Below are 20,329 nucleotides of genomic sequence, written 5' to 3'. Positions count from 1 at the left end.
ACGTCTTGTACGGACTGTATAGCTCTTGTCTTTTTTACATGCTGTTCATACAGCTGCAAGGCTTCTATCGAAAATTTCCGCAGTAGAATTTCTGCTAAAATTACGTTACCAGAGATTTATATTTTTCCTTTTTGCTTTATGATGAATATGCTCTCGGTCGCAGTATCCAAAAACATCCCTAAATTTTTCTCATCATGGGGCAGCAAGCACTACAGTTCCATTAATTTGTTGAAGTGTTGGGAGAATATTTTTCTGCTATTCTCATAGCGTTTGCAGATAAGCTCCCACGCTGCTGCATTGCTAGCCGCTGATCCCGTTATCAAATGGCTACCCACCATTTGAGCTTCTCCTTTTAAGCAGGCTCTTAAATATCCCAGCTTCCTTGTATTGCTGAAATCCTTCCTGCTGTCTATTACCTCAGAGAACAGCTCGTAAAACTGTTGGCCATTCCGCATTTCCATTGAACGTTGGAAGGTCCACTTTTGGGAGTTCTGGCACGTCGTAGCTGGAACTTTTCAACTGTTCCAACTTCATTTGAAGTACCATCTCTAGTGCGGCAACTTCAGATTGCAGAATGTCTGCCTCATCTTGATCAAAGGCAGTTCTGTCATACTTGTTTTCAAGCAGTTTCAGTGTGTCCGTCACGTTGGACCAATGACTTTTCATCATTGCCAGCTGCTTGACTAGTTCAATCTCACTTGAACTATCTAGGGTTTCGTAGATTAGGCTCATCTGTTGCCTCACCCTGTCCGCTCTTCTGTCCACCAGTTGAACCAGATTATCAACTGGACTGGAGCTCCGAGCTGATGTGGTATCAGATAATTTTGATCCACTTGGTATATTTATCTCTTCAAGTGTTTTTACCTTTAATTGCGACTCATTGTAGGCCTTGACAGCATCCATAGTTTAAATAAATATTTTATCATTAAAATATTGATGATCGCCAACTCCCAATTTTACCAGCGCATTGTTGTTAGTAGTAAATCGGACTACCAATGCTTCTATTGCTGGTATATATGCCTTTTCTTTGATGGCTTGCAGTATTTTGTTCTGCAGCTCTCCATGGTCTTGCATCAATTTCACAGATCTTTCCAACAACATCTTGGGAAAGCAATCACTGTGACTTTTTTGTGCTTTCTGCTTGTATTCTTTGACGTGATCCGTTGGAGGATTTTTTTATTGGTTGCCCAGTTGACCCAGCTGATTGATCAGCCAAGGAAAAGCAAGAACACAATGTTTCACCTTATAGTCCTAGTACTTTAAGGGGTGGTCTTTTATTCTGTGTTTCTTACCACTGGTGGGGAAAACAACAGAATCACTCGTATAACCTTGCCCTTTTTACTTTGAAGCGCTGGTTTTTTCTTCTGTGTTTCTTACCACTGGTGGGGGAAAACAACAGAATTTCTCGAAGGACCAAAATGTTCACACTATAAACTAGTGCGTACACTTAATGAGTTCAATTCGGGTGTTTGAATCTAATTGACTCGCTACTGCGAGGGCTTCGACTTTTATTTTCTCTTACATAGGTTCTTATCATCTAATTATATAATGCAGCGCTTGTAAGACGCCGCAGTCTGCGTTTGTAAATGCAGCTTAGTTTTATCTTTAATCTATGTTTGAGGCCTATGACCGCGCTAATCACCTCCGGCGTGGTCATATCAGACATCATGACACTTCGGCAATAGAGCGCTGCAATCGTACTTATCTATAGTTGCCACTTATGCTGTCCAGTAACATATTTATGTCTATGTTTAAGGCCTATGACCGCGCTAATCACCTCCCGCGTGGTCATAAATGACATCATGACACTTCGGCAATAGACCGCTGCAATCGTACTTATCTGTAGTTGCCACTTATGCTATCCAGTAACATTTTTATTGCAGCCCATAAATAGACCATATTTATAGTTTGTCTACTTTTCATGTCTAAACACATGTTTAGACAATATGAAATGATCAAAAATATCTCTCTTACATAAAAAATAACAACCAATCCTCAAGCCCAAAAACCCACAAAACTCAAAACTCCATCTCACCGTCCCATTTCTCTCAACTCTTGTATAGCAAAAACGCAAGCTAACATATGTAGCTAAAAGACTCTGGTGGTTTGTGACACAACAACCTTCTTAACGAAAACCCATGAAAATAATCTTCCGCGTCGGTCCGCATTCTTCAAACCCCTTTTCCATTTAGGTTCACATATATCCGTCATACTATTTTTTATAGATTTCAATAAATTATCTAACATCATATCCCTTCAACAACATTTTTAAATGAACTTCCGCGTAGATATCCTCTTAGGGCATTGCTATCCCTATCCAAATGCCAACACCCTCATATATGTAAAAAAAACACAACTGCAGTTGCAGGATACGCTGTGTTAACGTACTTCCTTAAAAATTCTAAGTATAACAATAAACAATAAATAAATAGGAAACACATAAATTCACTTCTACCTAAACTCCACAATAAACTAAATGTAATGGAATGCCTATCCAGTCCTATATTTAATTGCAACACGTATACACTCCTCGATGTCGCCAAGGTAACGGTCATAGCCAAATTAAACAATAGAGAACGCTATAGTCGATTTTCCCAACTATCAGGTACCCGTTACTCAGCTAGTGGAAGTGCGAAGGAGAAATTTTAACACTGACAGATTTTTTTTTAGTTTTTCAGTTAGCGTGGGCGAGGCAAATCGAGAGAAAGTTACAAAATTAACAAAAATGTAAAAAAATATCACAAGCTTTTTTAAAAGTGTGGGCGTGGAAGTTTTTTGCGGTTTGTGGGCGTTAGGGTGGAGGTTGCAAAAAGTTTTTTGACAAATCGATAGAAATTTAGAAGACTATGAAAAAAGTGAAAAAATTTCAAAACATTTTTAAAAAATGTGTGGGCGTGGCAGCTTTGGGCGGTTTCTGGGCTTTAGAGTGGGCGTAGCAACATGGACATGGACGGACAGACGGACATGGTCGGATATATGGTCGGAACCGCTCCCTTCTGCCAGTTACATACTTTTCAAGGAAGCTAGTATACCCTTTTACTCTACGAGTAACTGGTATAAACCATAAGAAACAAGAACCAGAATCATACCGAAATCTGTAAGAACTCACAAAATATAATCGCAAACTACATATGGTCATATTCCCTGACGGCTTAAAAATGAACTGCACAATAACATTCGTCAGCACAACCAAAACGAGCATTTTGAAATTGCGGCATACTGCCCCCATATTCATTCATGTGTCCTCATCTCAGAAACAATCGCCATCCTGAAAACAATCGAACTTATTTATCTTTGTCTACTCTCTATCAGCAAAAGACTCAAGCTTAGTTTTATAAACTACTCTATCTATTATAAAAAATAAATAAATAAATAAAATATAATAATATATTTTCTGTTATTTATTTCATAGCTTGCATTAGGTGTGGCTAATACTGGAGCAATCAGTTTGCGGAGTACATACATACATATGTATTTCCAAATTTTGACCAAATAGTAAAATAAAATAATAATGCACAAGAAGAAATACAGAAGTAGAAATACAAATCTGCTCCGATAGTGCGATCAAATTAATTATGTACAAGTATATCTTGATCAAAACGTATTTTAGAACTCTGAAACTGCATACTTCCAACTTTTCAAAAATGTTTAGTTTTTTTGATTTGTTTTGTAAATGTTGTATAATATGCCCAACATTTTGCCAACACCCAAAACTAATGCCTTCCGGCTTAGTTTTATAATAATGATTGTAGAGCCATGTAAAACATTTGTTGTAAGTAAGAGTAAGCGATGCATTATGATGTAAGCTGATAACATCATGATGTAAGCTGATAACATCAAAGATTAAAAAAAATATACAAAAAGCAGGTGAAGAATCCAGAATCATATTAAAATATTTCATAGACCTGCCCGACTAATGTGGAATTTATATATAATATGTAAGGCTGTATGTGAGTAAAAGTAATCATTTTCAATATGCTTAAGGTTTCTAAATAAATCAAAGCCATTTATTTAGCCCCTTCTAAGTGAAGAATTAGATCAAGACAACTTTGTGAATATTAATATTGTGTATTTTTTCAAATTAGCTGAGCTTTAACAGAAGTGTACATTATGTAGTATATTAAATTGATAATATTTCTATTATTTATTTTATAGCTTTGCAATTGGTGTGGCTAATACTGGAGCAACCGCGATAGCTGAAATTCACAGTTAGATACCAATGTTCCCGTGATGCTATTTCTTATATTGGTTGCAGAAACTGCAAATCTGAAGCTAAATATAGATTGTGAAGTTATAGACTTGGTCTCCATTTTGCCGTGGGACACTGATGCCATATGCACCGTAAGTGATTACCTTATTAGATATTTAAACAAGTATATATATTATTTTTTTATTTTTAGTCTGCTAAAAAAACCGGCCGAGTTATAATTGCGCATGAAGCTCCATTAACACAGGGATTCGGTTCAGAGCTAGCATCGTACATTCAAGAAAAGTGCTTTTTGCACCTTGAAGCACCTGTTAAGCGAGTGACTGGATGGGATACTCCGTTTCCTCACGTCTTCGAGCCTTTTTATATGCCCGATAAACACCGTTGTTTGTCAGCTATCAATGATATTGTTAACTTTTGAAAATTGTAAGATGAGAAATGAAAGGTTTGCATTTCATAAGTTACTTAAAGAAAATGGGTTTAAAGATATTATATTCCTGTAAAAAATATAACCTAAATTTGTGTTCTTTTTTATATAGACTCAAACTTTTCTTAGGTTGAACCTGTTCATATCTAAGAAACCAGTACCTCCGATTCTAGAAGTTAAGATGTCTGAAAGAAAGGTCCCAGATAGCCTCTGAGAGATACATCCGACTGGGAGAATGGATTAGCGTGGAAGCTATCGGTTTCTTTGGCGATAAAAAGTTTTATTTCTTATGTGGGACGATAAGGGCTGGCTGCCGGAAAAATGAAATGCGCAAGAAGACTTCTATATAAAGCAGTAGAAATACAAATCTGCTTCAATAGTGCGATCAGAATTATTTTTTTATATGCCAAACATTTTGCAAACACAAAAAACTTATGTCTTCGTGCTGAGTTTTATAATAATGATTGCAGAGCCAGATCCAAAATTTGTTTTTAGAATAGCCACAAGAATTCAACTGGATTAACATTAAAATTGTACAAAAAGCTGGTGAAGAGTTCCAGAATCATGTTGAAATATTTCATATTTACTTTTGTACATAAGTAATACACAAATATTCCAAGCTTATATAACGACTGGGCATGAAAAATCTGAGTGAGCATACAGAACCTCGACAGGGGGTTATAAACAAACAAGTGTAAGAAGCATTAAATGTATTCCTTTATTATTAACTTTTAACTCCGAACGCAGGCCGCTTCGCAACTATTGCACCTTTATGGCCGCTCTTCTTTGCGAGCGATATTTAATGCTGGAACTAGGGATCCAGTGTTTCACAATACTGTTTAGATTTGGCCTGTTGCTGACACAAATATTTCCAAGTACTCATCGGGAAAAAACTCGAATTAACATATGGCCGAATTGCGATCGAACACTCTTTGAGTCTAGACGTGCCTAGTTTGTGCGGAAGCTACGCCTTAGCTTTGAATTAATTAAGAACTAAATGCTACAATCATAAAATACAACAATAATTCTGTGGTTGCTGATAAGCACCAACTAACTAACTGTTGTCGACATAAATGACAGCGACGAAGACCTAACTCAAGTCTCTCCCGAATTTCGCAGAAAAAAATCTTCTATGGACAACTCACCAAGCACAAGCGCCAATAAATTCGCTCTGTTAAGCGACGGATTACCCAATAAAAGAGTAAATGAAGATGAAAAAAAGAAGATTTCGAAACGGTAATTGAAGGCAGCACTTATGATTCTGCCAAGCCCCTTCCTATCTTTCTGTCTAACGTCAATGCTAGCCTATCTCTACTATACAAAACACAACGTGATGGACATGTAAGAATAATGGTTAAGACTATCGAAGAATACAGAAAATTAGTTAAAACATTTAATGATGATTGGTTGAATTATCACACATAGAGAATTCAGAGGCGTTGTTAAGAATTTGCATTTTTCTACAAATATAAATAAAATCAAACGAGATGTAGAGTCAAAAGACTATGTCACTGACCATGTTCTATGTAGATATCGAGCCAAACAACAAAAACGGAGATATATATTAAGTGAAACACATTGGTAATGTACATAGAGCATTCAGCATTGTCTGTAATCGTTTCATCGGCTTCATCTTCCAGTTCCCAAAAGCGTACCAGGTCCTTTAGATTTATTGTTGTAGTGGCACTTATAATTTATAATATAATAACTTTGTTGCTCGATGTCTATTTCCGGACACAATCCATTCAAATCTGCTTTTTTGTCCCAAGATTCCATTCACGGTTTTTATTTTCTCCATCATAATCAGGGGAAATAGATCCACACCTATCACCATGCCAATTCTGCTTGGCTCGTTGAATCGTGAATCCGCTAACTTTTTGCTGGGAGGGGCTCTATGGAGTGTTGGTAAAACCAATGCTTCCGTTGATGTTTTGAAGCTGCTTGGAATTTTTGGTTTGATCGTTAGGTGGACACTATTTTTTTAATAATTGAGTAGTCTGGGAGATACCTTCGACCTCTATAGTACTCCTTACTCTGGGAATCATTAATATTTGTGCTGCCTCCTCTGAAATAAAGCGTCTTTTGGGGTCCACCGTCAATAAGCGCTCTCAACTCGTTGTAACCTCCAGCTTTGTTTTTCACTAAAACAACAGCTGTAGCCAATAGTGTGTCTTGGCCTTGCTTGAGGCTATTGGTGTTGATACTGCGTTTTGTGTCTTCATGAAGAAGGCTATTGTGTCCTTTGGAGCATCGATTGCATGTAATTTCCTTTCTGCAGTCGATAGCATTATGTTTTTCAAAGCATCTAAAGCACATGATGTTCTTTTGAACGAATTCTTTTCTTTTTTCGATTGATTGTGCTCTGAATTTGAGACACTATCATATCGTGGCCATCCTTAGAGCAAAAGGCACACGATCTAACTTGCATTTTTCTTGTATCAAGCTGAGCGGTATTTTTGGTATTGGCACTTACTGAGTTGTATTGTTGCTCAATAAACTCCAGTACGTCTTGTACGGACTGTATAGCTCTTGTCTTTTTTACATGCTGTTCATACAGCTGCAAGGCTTCTAACGAAAATTTCCGCAGTAGAATTTCTGCTAAAATTACGTTACCAGAGATTTATATTTTTCCTTTTTGCTTTATGATGAATATGCTCTCGGTCGCAGTATCCAAAAACATCCCTAAATTTTTCTCATCATGGGGCAGCAAGCACTACAGTTCCATTAATTTGTTGAAGTGTTGGGAGAATATTTTTCTGCTATTCTCATAGCGTTTGCAGATAAGCTCCCACGCTGCTGCATTGCTAGCCGCTGATCCCGTTATCAAATGGCTACCCACCATTTGAGCTTCTCCTTTTAAGCAGGCTCTTAAATATCCCAGCTTCCTTGTATTGCTGAAATCCTTCCTGCTGTCTATTACCTCAGAGAACAGCTCGTAAAACTGTTGGCCATTCCGTCGCATTTCCATTGAACGTTGGAAGGTCCACTTTTGGGAGTTCTGGCACGTCGTAGCTGGAACTTTTCAACTGTTCCAACTTCATTTGAAGTACCATCTCTAGTGCGGCGATTTCAGATTGCAGAATGTCTGCCTCATCTTGATCAAAGGTAGTTCTGTCATTCTTGTTTTCAAGCAGTTTCAGTGTGTCCGTCACGTTGGACCAATGACTTTTTACCATTGCCAGCTGCTTGACTAGTTCAATCTCACTTGAACTATCTAGGGTTTCGTAGATTAGGCTCATCTGTTGCCTCACCCTGTCCGCTCTTCTGTCCACCAGTTGAACCAGATTATCAACTGGACTGGAGCTCCGAGCTGATGTGGTATCAGATAATTTTGATCCACTTGGTATATTTATCTCTTCAAGTGTTTTTACCTTTAATTGCGACTCATTGTAGGCCTTGACAGCATCCATAGTTTAAATAAATATTTTATCATTAAAATATTGATGATCGCCAACATCCAATTTTACCAGCGCATTGTTGTTAGTAGTAAATCGGACTACCAATGCTTCTATTGCTGGTATATATGCCTTTTCTTTGATGGCTTGCAGTATTTTGTTCTGCAGCTCTCCATGGTCTTGCATCAATTTCACAGATCTTTCCAACAACATCTTGGGAAAGCAATCACTGTGACTTTTTTGTGCTTTCTGCTTGTATTCTTTGACGTGATCCGTTGGAGGATTTTTTTATTGGTTGCCCAGTTGACCCAGCTGATTGATCAGCCAAGGAAAAGCAAGAACACAATGTTTCACCTTATAGTCCTAGTACTTTAAGGGGTGGTCTTTTATTCTGTGTTTCTTACCACTGGTGGGGAAAACAACAGAATCACTCGTATAACCTTGCCCTTTTTACTTTGAAGCGCTGGTTTTTTCTTCTGTGTTTCTTACCACTGGTGGGGGAAAACAACAGAATTTCTCGAAGGACCAAAATGTTCACACTATAAACTAGTGCGTACACTTAATGAGTTCAATTCGGGTGTTTGAATCTAACTGACTCGCTACTGCGAGGGCTTCGACTTTTATTTTCTCTTACATAGGTTCTTATCATCTAATTATATAATGCAGCGCTTGTAAGACGCCGCAGTCTGCGTTTGTAAATGCAGCTTAGTTTTATCTTTAATCTATGTTTGAGGCCTATGACCGCGCTAATCACCTCCGGCGTGGTCATATCAGACATCATGACACTTCGGCAATAGAGCGCTGCAATCGTACTTATCTATAGTTGCCACTTATGCTGTCCAGTAACATATTTATGTCTATGTTTAAGGCCTATGACCGCGCTAATCACCTCCCGCGTGGTCATAAATGACATCATGACACTTCGGCAATAGACCGCTGCAATCGTACTTATCTGTAGTTGCCACTTATGCTATCCAGTAACATTTTTATTGCAGCCCATAAATAGACCATATTTATAGTTTGTCTACTTTTCATGTCTAAACACATGTTTAGACAATATGAAATGATCAAAAATATCTCTCTTACATAAAAAATAACAACCAATCCTCAAGCCCAAAAACCCACAAAACTCAAAACTCCATCTCACCGTCCCATTTCTCTCAACTCTTGTATAGCAAAAACGCAAGCTAACATATGTAGCTAAAAGACTCTGGTGGTTTGTGACACAACAACCTTCTTAACGAAAACCCATGAAAATAATCTTCCGCGTCGGTCCGCATTCTTCAAACCCCTTTTCCATTTAGGTTCACATATATCCGTCATACTATTTTTTATAGATTTCAATAAATTATCTAACATCATATCCCTTCAACAACATTTTTAAATGAAAACATAAATACAGACTTCCGCGTAGATATCCTCTTAGGGCATTGCTATCCCTATCCAAATGCCAACACCCTCATATATGTAAAAAAAAACACAACTGCAGTTGCAGGATACGCTGTGTTAACGTACTTCCTTAAAAATTCTAAGTATAACAACAAACAATAAATAAATAGGAAACACATAAATTCACTTCTACCTAAACTCCACAATAAACTAAATCTAATGGAATGCCTATCCAGTCCTAAATTTAATTGCAACACGTATACACTCCTCGATGTCGCCTAGGTAACGGTCATAGCCAAATTAAACAATAGAGAACGCTATAGTCGATTTTCCCAACTATCAGGTACCCGTTACTCAGCTAGTGGAAGTGCGAAGGAGAAATTTTAACACTGACAGATTTTTTTTTAGTTTTTCAGTTAGCGTGGGCGAGGCAAATCGAGAGAAAGTTACAAAATTAACAAAAATGTAAAAAAATATCACAAGCTTTTTTAAAAGTGTGGGCGTGGAAGTTTTTTGCGGTTTGTGGGCGTTAGGGTGGAGGTTGCAAAAAGTTTTTTGACAAATCGATAGAAATTTAGAAGACTATGAAAAAAGTGAAAAAATTTCAAAACATTTTTAAAAAATGTGTGGGCGTGGCAGCTTTGGGCGGTTTCTGGGCTTTAGAGTGGGCGTAGCAACATGGACATGGACGGACAGACGGACATGGTCGGATATATGGTCGGAACCGCTCCCTTCTGCCAGTTACATACTTTTCAAGAAAGCTATTATACCCTTTTACTCTACGTGTAACTGGTATAAGCCATAAGAAACAAGAACCAGAATCATACCGAAATCTGTAAGAACTCACAAAATATAATCGCAAACTACATATGGTCATATTCCCTGACGGCTTAAATATGAACTGCACAATAACATTCGTCAGCACAACCGAAACGAGCATTTTGAAATTGCGGCATTCTGCCCCCATATTCATTCATGTGTCCTCATCTCAGAAACAATCGCCATCCTGAAAACAATCGAACTTATTTATCTTTGTCTACTCTCTATCAGCAAAAGACTCAAGCTTAGTTTTATAAACTACTCTATCTATTATAAAAAATAAATAAATAAATAAAATATAATAATATATTTTCTGTTATTTATTTCATAGCTTGCATTAGGTGTGGCTAATACTGGAGCAATCAGTTTGCGGAGTACATACATACATATGTATTTCCAAATTTTGACCAAATAGTAAAATAAAATAATAATGCACAAGAAGAAATACAGAAGTAGAAATACAAATCTGCTCCGATAGTGCGATCAAATTAATTATGTACAAGTATATCTTGATCAAAACGTATTTTAGAACTCTGAAATAATACTTCCAACTTTTCAAAAATGTTTAGTTTTTTTGATTTGTTTTGTAAATGTTGTATAATATGCCCAACATTTTGCCAACACCCAAAACTAATGCCTTCCGGCTTAGTTTTATAATAATGATTGTAGAGCCATGTAAAACATTTGTTGTAAGTAAGAGTAAGCGATGCATTATGATGTAAGCTGATAACATCATGATGTAAGCTGATAACATCAAAGATTAAAAAAAATATACAAAAAGCAGGTGAAGAATCCAGAATCATATTAAAATATTTCATAGACCTGCCCGACTAATGTTTAATTTATATATATTATAATATGTAAGGCTGTATGTGAGTAAAAGTAATCATTTTCAATATGCTTAAGGTTTCTAAATAAATCAAAGCCATTTATTTAGCCCCTTCTAAGTGAAGAATTAGATCAAGACAACTTTGTGAATATTAATATTGTGTATTTTTTCAAATTAGCTGAGCTTTAACAGAAGTGTACATTATGTAGTATATTAAATTGATAATATTTCTATTATTTATTTTATAGCTTTGCAATTGGTGTGGCTAATACTGTAGCAACCGCGATAGCTGAAATTCACAGTTAGATACCAATGTTCCCGTGATGCTATTTCTTATATTGGTTGCAGAAACTGCAAATCTAAAGCTAAATATAGATTGTGAAGTTAAAGACTTGGTCTCCATTTTGCCGTGGGACACTGATGCCATATGCACCGTATGTGATTACCTTATTAGATATTTAAACAAGTATATATATTATTTTTTTATTTTTAGTCTGCTAAAAAAACCGGCCGAGTTATAATTGCGCATGAAGCTCCATTAACACAGGGATTCGGTTCAGAGCTAGCATCGTACATTCAAGAAAAGTGCTTTTTGCACCTTGAAGCACCTGTTAAGCGAGTGACTGGATGGGATACTCCGTTTCCTCACGTCTTCGAGCCTTTTTATATGCCCGATAAACACCGTGGTTTGTCAGCTATCAATGATATTGTTAACTTTTGAAAATTGTAAGATGAGAAATGAAAGGTTTGCATTTCATAAGTTACTTAAAGAAAATGGGTTTAAAGATATTATATTCCTGTAAAAAATATAACCTAAATTTGTGTTCTTTTTTATATAGACTCAAACTTTTCTTAGGTTGAACCTGTTCATATCTAAGATCCCAGTACCTCCGATTCTAGAAGTTAAGATGTCTGAAAGAAAGGTCCCAGATAGCCTCTGAGAGATACATCCGACTGGGAGAATGGATTAGCGTGGAAGCTATCGGTTTCTTTGGCGATAAAAAGTTTTATTTCTTATGTGGGACGATAAGGGCTGGCTGCCGGAAAAATGAAATGCGCAAGAAGACTTCTATATAAAGCAGTAGAAATACAAATCGGCTTCAATAGTGCGATCAGAATTATTTTTTTATATGCCAAACATTTTGCAAACACAAAAAACTTATGTCTTCGTGCTGAGTTTTATAATAATGATTGCAGAGCCAGATCCAAAATTTGTTTTTAGAATAGCCACAAGAATTCAACTGGATTAACATTAAAATTGTACAAAAAGCTGGTGAAGAGTTCCAGAATCATGTTGAAATATTTCATATTTACTTTTGTACATAAGTAATACACAAATATTCCAAGCTTATATAACGACTGGGCATGAAAAATCTGAGTGAGCATACAGAACCTCGACAGGGGGTTATAAACAAACAAGTGTAAGAAGCATTAAATGTATTCCTTTATTATTAACTTTTAACTCCGAACGCAGGCCGCTTCGCAACTATTGCACCTTTATGGCCGCTCTTCTTTGCGAGCGATATTTAATGCTGGAACTAGGGATCCAGTGTTTCACAATAGATTTTTAGATTTGGCCTGTTGCTGACACAAATATTTCCAAGTACTCATCGGGAAAAAACTCGAATTAACATATGGCCGAATTGCGATCGAACACTCTTTGAGTCTAGACGTGCCTAGTTTGTGCGGAAGCTACGCCTTAGCTTTGAATTAATTAAGAACTAAATGCTACAATCATAAAATACAACAATAATTCTGTGGTTGCTGATAAGCACCAACTAACTAACTGTTGTCGACATAAATGACAGCGACGAAGACCTAACTCAAGTCTCTCCCGAATTTCGCAGAAAAAAATCTTCTATGGACAACTCACCAAGCACAAGCGCCAATAAATTCGCTCTGTTAAGCGACGGATTACCCAATAAAAGAGTAAATGAAGATGAAAAAAAGAAGATTTCGAAACGGTAATTGAAGGCAGCACTTATGATTCTGCCAAGCCCCTTCCTATCTTTCTGTCTGACGTCAATGCTAGCCTATCTCTACTATACAAAACACAACGTGATGGACATGTAAGAATAATGGTTAAGACTATCGAAGAATACAGAAAATTAGTTAAAACATTAAATGATGCTTGGTTGAATTACCACACATAGAGAATTCAGAGGCGTTGTTAAGAATTTGCATTTTCCTACAAATATAAATAAAATCAAACGAGATGTAGAGTCAAAAGACTATGTTGTTAGAATCATAAGTAATATTAAAAGCCGTGCAACCAAAACGCCACTGAACATGTTCTATGTAGATATCGAGCCAAACAACAAAAACGGAGATATATATTAAGTGAAACACATTGGTAATGTACATAGAGCATTCAGCATTGTCTGTAATCGTTTCATCGGCTTCATCTTCCAGTTCCCAAAAGCGTACCAGGTCCTTTAGATTTATTGTTGTAGTGGCACTTATAATTTATAATATAATAACTTTGTTGCTCGAGGTCTATTTCCGGACACAATCCATCCAAATCTGGTTTTTTGTCCCAAGATTCCATTCACGGTTTTTATTTTCTCCATCATTATCAGGGAAAATAGATCCACACCTATCACCATGTCAATTCTGCTTGGCTCGTTGAATCGTGAATCCGCTAACTTTTTGCTGGGAAGGGCTCTATGGAGTGTTGGTAAAACCAATGCTTCCGTTGATGTTTTGAAGCTGCTTGGAATTTTTGGTTTGATCGTCAGGTAGACACTATTTTTTGATAATTGAGTAGTCTGGGAGATACCTTCGACCTCTATAGTACTCCTTACTCTGGGAATCCTTAATATTTGTGCTGCCTCCTCTGAAATAAAGCGTCTTTTGGGATCCACCGTCAATAAGCGCTCTCAACTCGTTGTAACCTCCAGCTTTGTTTTTCACTAAAACAACAGCTGTGGCCAATAGTGTGTCTTGGCCTTGCTTGAGGCTATTGGTGTTGATACTGCGTTTTGTGTCTTCATGAAGAAGGCTATTGTGTCCTTTGGAGCATCGATTGCATGTAATTTCCTTTCTGCAGTCGATAGCATTATGTTTTTCAAAGCATCTAAAGCACATGATGTTCTTTTGAACGAATTCTTTTCTTTTTTCGATTGATTGTGCTCTGAATTTGAGACACTATTATATCGTGGCCATCCTTAGAGCAAAAGGCACGCTCTAACTTGCATTTTTCTTGTATCAAGCTGAGCGGTATTTTTGGTAATGGCACTTACTGAGTTGTATTGTTGCTCAATAAACTCCAGTACGTCTTGTACGGACTGTATAGCTCTTGTCTTTTTTACATGCTGTTCATACAGCTGCAAGGCTTCTATCGAAAATTTCCGCAGTAGAATTTCTGCTAAAATTACGTTACCAGAGATTTATATTTTTCCTTTTTGCTTTATGATGAATATGCTCTCGGTCGCAGTATCCAAAAACATCACTAAATTTTTCTCATCATGGGGTAGCAAGCACTCCAGTTCCATTAATTTGTTGAAGTGTTGGGAGAATATTTTTCTGCTATTCTCATAGCGTTTGCAGATAAGCTCCCACGCTGCTGCATTGCTAGCCGGTGATCCCGTTATCAAATGGCTACCCACCATTTGAGCTTCTCCTTTAAAGCAGGCTCTTAAATATCCCAGCTTCCTTGTATTGCTAAAATCCTTCCTGCTGTCTATTAGCTCAGAGAACAGCTCGTAAAACTGTTGGCCATTCCGTCGCATTTCCATTGAACGTTGGAAGGTCCACTTTTGGGAGTTCTGGCACGTCGTAGTTGGAACTTTTCAACTGTTCCAACTTTATTTGAAGTACCATCTCTAGTGCGGCAGCTTCAGATTGCAGAATGTCTGCCTCATCTTGATCAAAGGCAGTTCTGTCATACATGTTTTCAAGCAGTTTCAGTGTGTCCGTCACGTTGGACCAATGACTTTTCATCATTGCCAGCTGCTTGACTAGTTCAATCTCACTTGAACTATCTAGGGTTTCGTAGATTAGGCTCATCTGTTGCCTCACCCTGTCCGCTCTTCTGTCCACCAGTTGAACCAGATTATCAACTGGACTGGAGCTCCGAGCTGATGTGGTATCAGATAATTTTGATCCACTTGGTATATTTATCTCTTCAAGTGTTTCTACCTTTAATTGCGACTCATTGTAGGCCTTGACAGCATCCATAGTTTAAATAAATATTTTATCATTAAAATATTGATGATCGCCAACTCCCAATTTTACCAGCGCATTGTTGTTAGTAGTAAATCGGACTACCAATGCTTCTATTGCTGGTATATATGCCTTTTCTTTGATGGCTTGTAGTATTTTGTTCTGCAGCTCTCCATGGTCTTGCATCAATTTCACAGATCTTTCCAACAACATCTTGGGAAAGCAATCACTGTGACTTTTTTGTGCTTTCTGCTTGTTTTCTTTGGCGTGATCCGTTGGAGGATTTTTTTATTGGTTGCCCAGTTGACCCAGCTGATTGATCAGCCAAGGAAAAGCAAGGACACAATGTTTCACCTTATAGTCCTAGTACTTTAAGGGGTGGTCTTTTATTCTGTGTTTCTTACCACTGGTGGGGAAAACAACAGAATCACTCGTATAACCTTGCTCTTTTTACTTTGAAGCGCTGGTTTTTTCTTCTGTGTTTCTTACCACTGGTGGGGGAAAACAACAGAATTTCTCGAAGGACCAATATGTTCACACTATAAACTAGTGCGTACACTTAATGAGTTCAATTCGGGTGTTTGAATCTAACTGACTCGCTACTGCAAGGGCTTCGACTTTTATTCTCCCTTACATAGGTTCTTATCATCTAATTATATAATGCAGCGCTTGTAAGACGCCGCAGTCTGCGTTTGTAAATGCAGCTTAGTTTTATCTTTAATCTATGTTTGAGGCCTATGACCGCGCTAATCACCTCCCGCGTGGTCATATCTGACATCATGTCACTTCGGCAATAGACCGCTGCAATCGTACTTATCTGTAGTTGCCACTTATGCTGTCCAGTTACATGTTTATTGCAGCCCATAAATAGACCATATTTATAGTTTGTCTACTTATCATGTCTAAACACATGTTTAGACAATATGAAATGATCAAAAATATCTCTCTTACATAAAAAAATAACAACTATTTAAAGATATATTTAAAAGCCATATACCACAAGCTTTCCAAAAAACTCAAAACTCCATCGTACCGTCCAATTTCTCTCAACTCTTGTATAGCAAAAACGCAAGTTAACATATGTAGTTAAATGACTCTGGTGGTTTGTGACACAACAACCTTCTTAACGAAAACCCATGAAAATAATCTTCCGCGTCGGTCCGCATTCTTCAAACCCCTTTTCCATTTAGGTTCACATATATCCGTCATACTATTTTTTATAGATTTCAATAAATTATCTAACATCATATCCCTTCACAAAGAAATAAAATGTAACACATACGACAACAACATTTTTAAATGAAAACATAAATACAGACTTCCGCGTAGATAACCTCTTAGGGCATTGCTATCCCTATCCAAATGCCAACACCCTCATATATGTAAAAAAAAAACACAACTGCAGTTGCAAGAACAGCGTATCCTTCCGTACGTACTTCCTTCAAAATTCTAAGTATAACAATAAACAATAAATAAATAGGAAACACATAAATTCACTTCTACCTAAACTCCACAATAAACTAAATGTAATAGAATGCCTATCCAGTCCTAAATTTAATTGCAACACGTATACACTCTTCGATGTCGCCTAGGTAACGGTCATAGCCAAATTAAACAATAGAGAACGCTATAGTCGATTTTCCCAACTATCAGGTACCCGTTACTCAGCTAGTGGAAGTGCGAAGGAGAAATTTTAACACTGACAGATTTTTTTTTAGTTTTTCAGTTAGCGTGGGCGAGGCAAATCGAGAGAAAGTTACAAAATTAACAAAAATGTAAAAAAATATCACAAGCTTTTTTGAAAGTGTGGGCGTGGCAGTTTTTTGCGGTTTGTGGGCGTTAGGGTGGAGGTTGCAAAAAGTTTTTTGACAAATCGATAGAAATTTAGAAGACTATGAAAAAAGTGAAAAAATTTCAAAACATTTTTAAAAAATGTGTGGGCGTAGCAGCTTAAGGCGGTTTGTGGGCTTTAGAGTGGGCGTAGCAACATGGACATGGACGGACATGGTCGGATATATGGTCGGAACCGCTCCCTTCTGCCAGTTACATACTTTTCAAGGAAGCTAGTATACCCTTTTACTCTACGAGTAACTGGTATAAACCATAAGAAACAAGAACCAGAATCGTACCGAAATCTGTAAGAACTCACAAAATATAATCGCAAACTACATATGGTCATATTCCCTGACGGCTTAAAAATGAACTGCACAATAACATTCGTCAGCACAACCGAAACGAGCATTTTGAAATGCGGCATTCTGCCCCCATATTCATTCATGTGTCCTCATCTCAGAAACAATCGCCATCCTGAAAACAATCGAACTTATTTATCTTTGTCTACTCTCTATCAGCAAAAGACTCAATCCAAAATATAAATAGCAGCAGCTATTGCCAAACAGAATTTGATCACTATTAACACAACACGTTCCTAAAATTAAAAGAAAACGAATTAGCCGACCAAGCTGCACAACCAGCAGGCAATATGCCACTTATCCTAACCCGAAACATAAACCACACAGATATAAAATGACATCTTAAAAAGGATTCTGCGATAAAACAAAAAGAAAACTTATTACACTGCAGTGTATTAACAGAATTTAAAAAAAATAAAAAAGACAAATATACATAACAAACACAAAATCATTTAGCCAATTAAGATGCAAAACAATTCTTAACCAACACAGTCATAAGATTAGTTAGCTTAGTTTTCTAAACTACTCTATCTATTATAAAAAATAAATTAATAAATAAAAAATAATAATATATTTTCTGTTATTTATTTCATAGCTTGCATTAGGTGTGGCTAATACTGGAGCAATCAGTTTGCGGAGTACATACATACATATGTATTTCCAAATTTTGACCAAATAGTAAAATAAAATAATAATGCGCAAGAAGAAATACAGAAGTAGAAATACAAATCTGCTCCGATAGTGCGATCAAATTAATTATGTACAAGTATATCTTGATCAAAACGTATTTTAGAACTCTGAAATAATACTTCCAACTTTTCAAAAATGTTTAGTTTTTTTGATTTGTTTATTTGTTTTGTAAATGTTGTATAATATGCCCAACATTTTGCCAACACCCAAAACTAATGCCTTCCGGCTAAGTTTTATAATAATGATTGTAGAGCCATGTAAAACATTTGTTGTAAGTTAGAGTAAGCTGATGCATCATGATGTAAGCTGATAACATCATCATGTAAGCTGATAACATCAAAGATTCAAAAAAGTATACAAAAAGCAGGTGAAGAATCCAGAATCATGTGTATTTTTTCAAATTAGCTGAGCTTTAACAGAAGTGTACATTATGTAGTATATTATATTGATAATATTTCTATTATCTATTTTATAGCTTTGCAATTGGTGTGGCTAATACTGGAGCAACCGCGATAGCTGAAATTCAGTTTGCGGACTACATATTTCCTAGTTTTGACCAAATAGTAAATGAAGCTGCCAAATATCGCTACCGAAGCGGAGGGGTATTCGACTGTGGATCCTTAACTTTTAGAGTTCCTTGTGGTGCTGTTGGACACGGAGCACTCTACCATTCTTAAAGTCCTGAAGCATACTTTGCGCATACCCCGGGTCTTCGTGTCGTGGTAATTTGAAACCATCAATGAATTCTGGAATATTCGAAGTTGTACTTTACAATTTGTATAGGTACCTTATGGACCGATAAAAGCAAAAGGCCTTATCCTTGCATGTATTCGTGATCCGAACCACCCGTGCATTGTTTTTGAGCCAAAAACTTTATATCGGGCAGTCGTTGAGGATGTTCCAACGGAATACTATACATCACCGCTTGGCAAAGCAGATATATTGCGACATGGAAAAGATGTCACACTGTTCACGCCAGAAGGGCGCAAACAGTTGAGCGGCAGTGTAAGCGGCCAATGCTTGTACTGAAAGCTCCTCCACGGCTCGCAAGCACCGCTGCTCGCGCTCTCCTTCTCTCCTCGCGCTCTCCTTCTCTCCTCTCGCTCTCCCTCCTTCCCGCAAGGTATTCACCACTCCGCGGTCCCGCGGTATTCCCAATGTTAGGTTTAAGTTAGTCTTAATTTACAAGTGTTGTAATAAAGTGCGAAACTGAAGTCGATCCCGTGACTTTTCATTTCTGGAGGAACTGATCAGCAGCAGGCGCAACAGCAACAACAACGACGTCAGAAGCCAAATTAAATTGGACAACAACTCCGCCCACTCCATTTCATGGACCTATATTAGCTATTTTTATTTTTCGGGATCTCAAGTCGGTAGCGATTTTTTATAAATTATTAGCTATCATTCGAACTCTATTCGTTAGCTATTTTTTAGCTATTTTTTCCCATAAATTCAAATTTATAGCTATTTTCTATATATTAGCTATTTTTTTCGGGATCTCAAGTCGGTAGCGATTTTTTATAAATCATTGCATCTGGTAGCTATTATTTAGCTATTTTTTCCATAAATTCCAATTTATAGCTATTTTCTATATATTAGCTATTTTTTTTCGGGATTTCCAATCGGTAGCGATTTTTTATAAATCATTGGCTATTATCCAGACTCCAGCTAGTAGCTTTTTTTTAGCCATTTTTCTAGAAATTGCAATTCACAGTTTTTTTATAAATTTGAGCTATTGTTTCCAGATCCCAATTGCAACTTTCTCCCGAATTCCGACGGGATTCTTTGTCCATCCAGATTTGGGTGCTCTCTGTGTCTGGTTCTTTTTCGATTCCATATTTTTTGCGGCGGGCAGGCCTTCTTGACTTCCTTCTCCTAGGGCATAGCTGAGCATGCCCCTAGAGGGAGACAAGAAAAAGACACCCGCACCTGGAAAAGAACAAAAGTTCAACCCGCAATCTCCGCTATCCACTCGCGGTAAGCCAGCACCCAAGTCCGTTAGTCCCAGGGTCAAAACCGCGACTCCCACTCCGAAAGCAAAGGTTTTGCCATCGACCAGTTCGAAGACAACTCCTAGGATTGTCATTTCCCGACCAGTGACGCGAGCGTCTAGTGAGTCTTCTCTATCGAGAAAATCCGAGAGTCCCTCCGCTGTCGGGACTGATTTCCTCCGCGTCACACGCTCTACCACAAAGAAAATGGCATCCTCTGAGCAGC

General features: G+C 37.3%; 2 protein-coding genes and 1 pseudogene across 2 annotated transcripts; all 3 read left to right on the top strand.

Moving 5' to 3' along the window:
* Positions 1-4,180: 4,180 nt before the first annotated feature.
* Positions 4,181-4,719, top strand: LOC26534702 (2-oxoisovalerate dehydrogenase subunit beta, mitochondrial). Its single transcript, XM_015189108.2, has 2 exons — positions 4,181-4,341; positions 4,401-4,719. Exons 1-2 carry the CDS (start codon positions 4,231-4,233, stop codon positions 4,626-4,628), a joined length of 339 nt encoding a protein of 112 aa, XP_015044594.1. The 5' UTR covers positions 4,181-4,230; the 3' UTR covers positions 4,629-4,719.
* Positions 4,720-11,340: 6,621 nt separating this feature from the next.
* Positions 11,341-11,878, top strand: LOC26536401 (2-oxoisovalerate dehydrogenase subunit beta, mitochondrial). The gene is made up of 2 exons (XM_015189109.2): positions 11,341-11,500; positions 11,560-11,878. The coding sequence occupies exons 1-2, from the start codon at positions 11,390-11,392 to the stop codon at positions 11,785-11,787; spliced, it is 339 nt and encodes a 112-aa protein (XP_015044595.1). The 5' UTR covers positions 11,341-11,389; the 3' UTR covers positions 11,788-11,878.
* A 1,213-nt stretch (positions 11,879-13,091) lies between these two features.
* LOC120320518 lies at positions 13,092-19,149 on the top strand (annotated as a pseudogene).
* The last annotated feature ends 1,180 nt before the right edge of the window (positions 19,150-20,329 follow it).

Source organism: Drosophila yakuba, chromosome 2L (genome assembly GCF_016746365.2).
Source record: "Drosophila yakuba strain Tai18E2 chromosome 2L, Prin_Dyak_Tai18E2_2.1, whole genome shotgun sequence".
NCBI lineage: Eukaryota > Metazoa > Arthropoda > Insecta > Diptera > Drosophilidae > Drosophila > Drosophila yakuba.
Note: the sequence above shows the minus strand (reverse complement) of the source record. Positions and strands in the feature narration are given on the sequence as shown.

Bases quoted from the DNA above. Each gene is read 5' to 3' on its own strand.
- LOC26534702 (XM_015189108.2), top strand. From the start codon at position 4,231: ATGCTATTTCTTATATTGGTTGCAGAAACTGCAAATCTGAAGCTAAAT. The intron at 4,342-4,400 runs GTAAGTGATTAC...TTTTATTTTTAG, and splicing joins ACACTGATGCCATATGCACC to TCTGCTAAAAAAACCGGCCG.
- LOC26536401 (XM_015189109.2), top strand. From the start codon at position 11,390: ATGCTATTTCTTATATTGGTTGCAGAAACTGCAAATCTAAAGCTAAAT. The intron at 11,501-11,559 runs GTATGTGATTAC...TTTTATTTTTAG, and splicing joins ACACTGATGCCATATGCACC to TCTGCTAAAAAAACCGGCCG.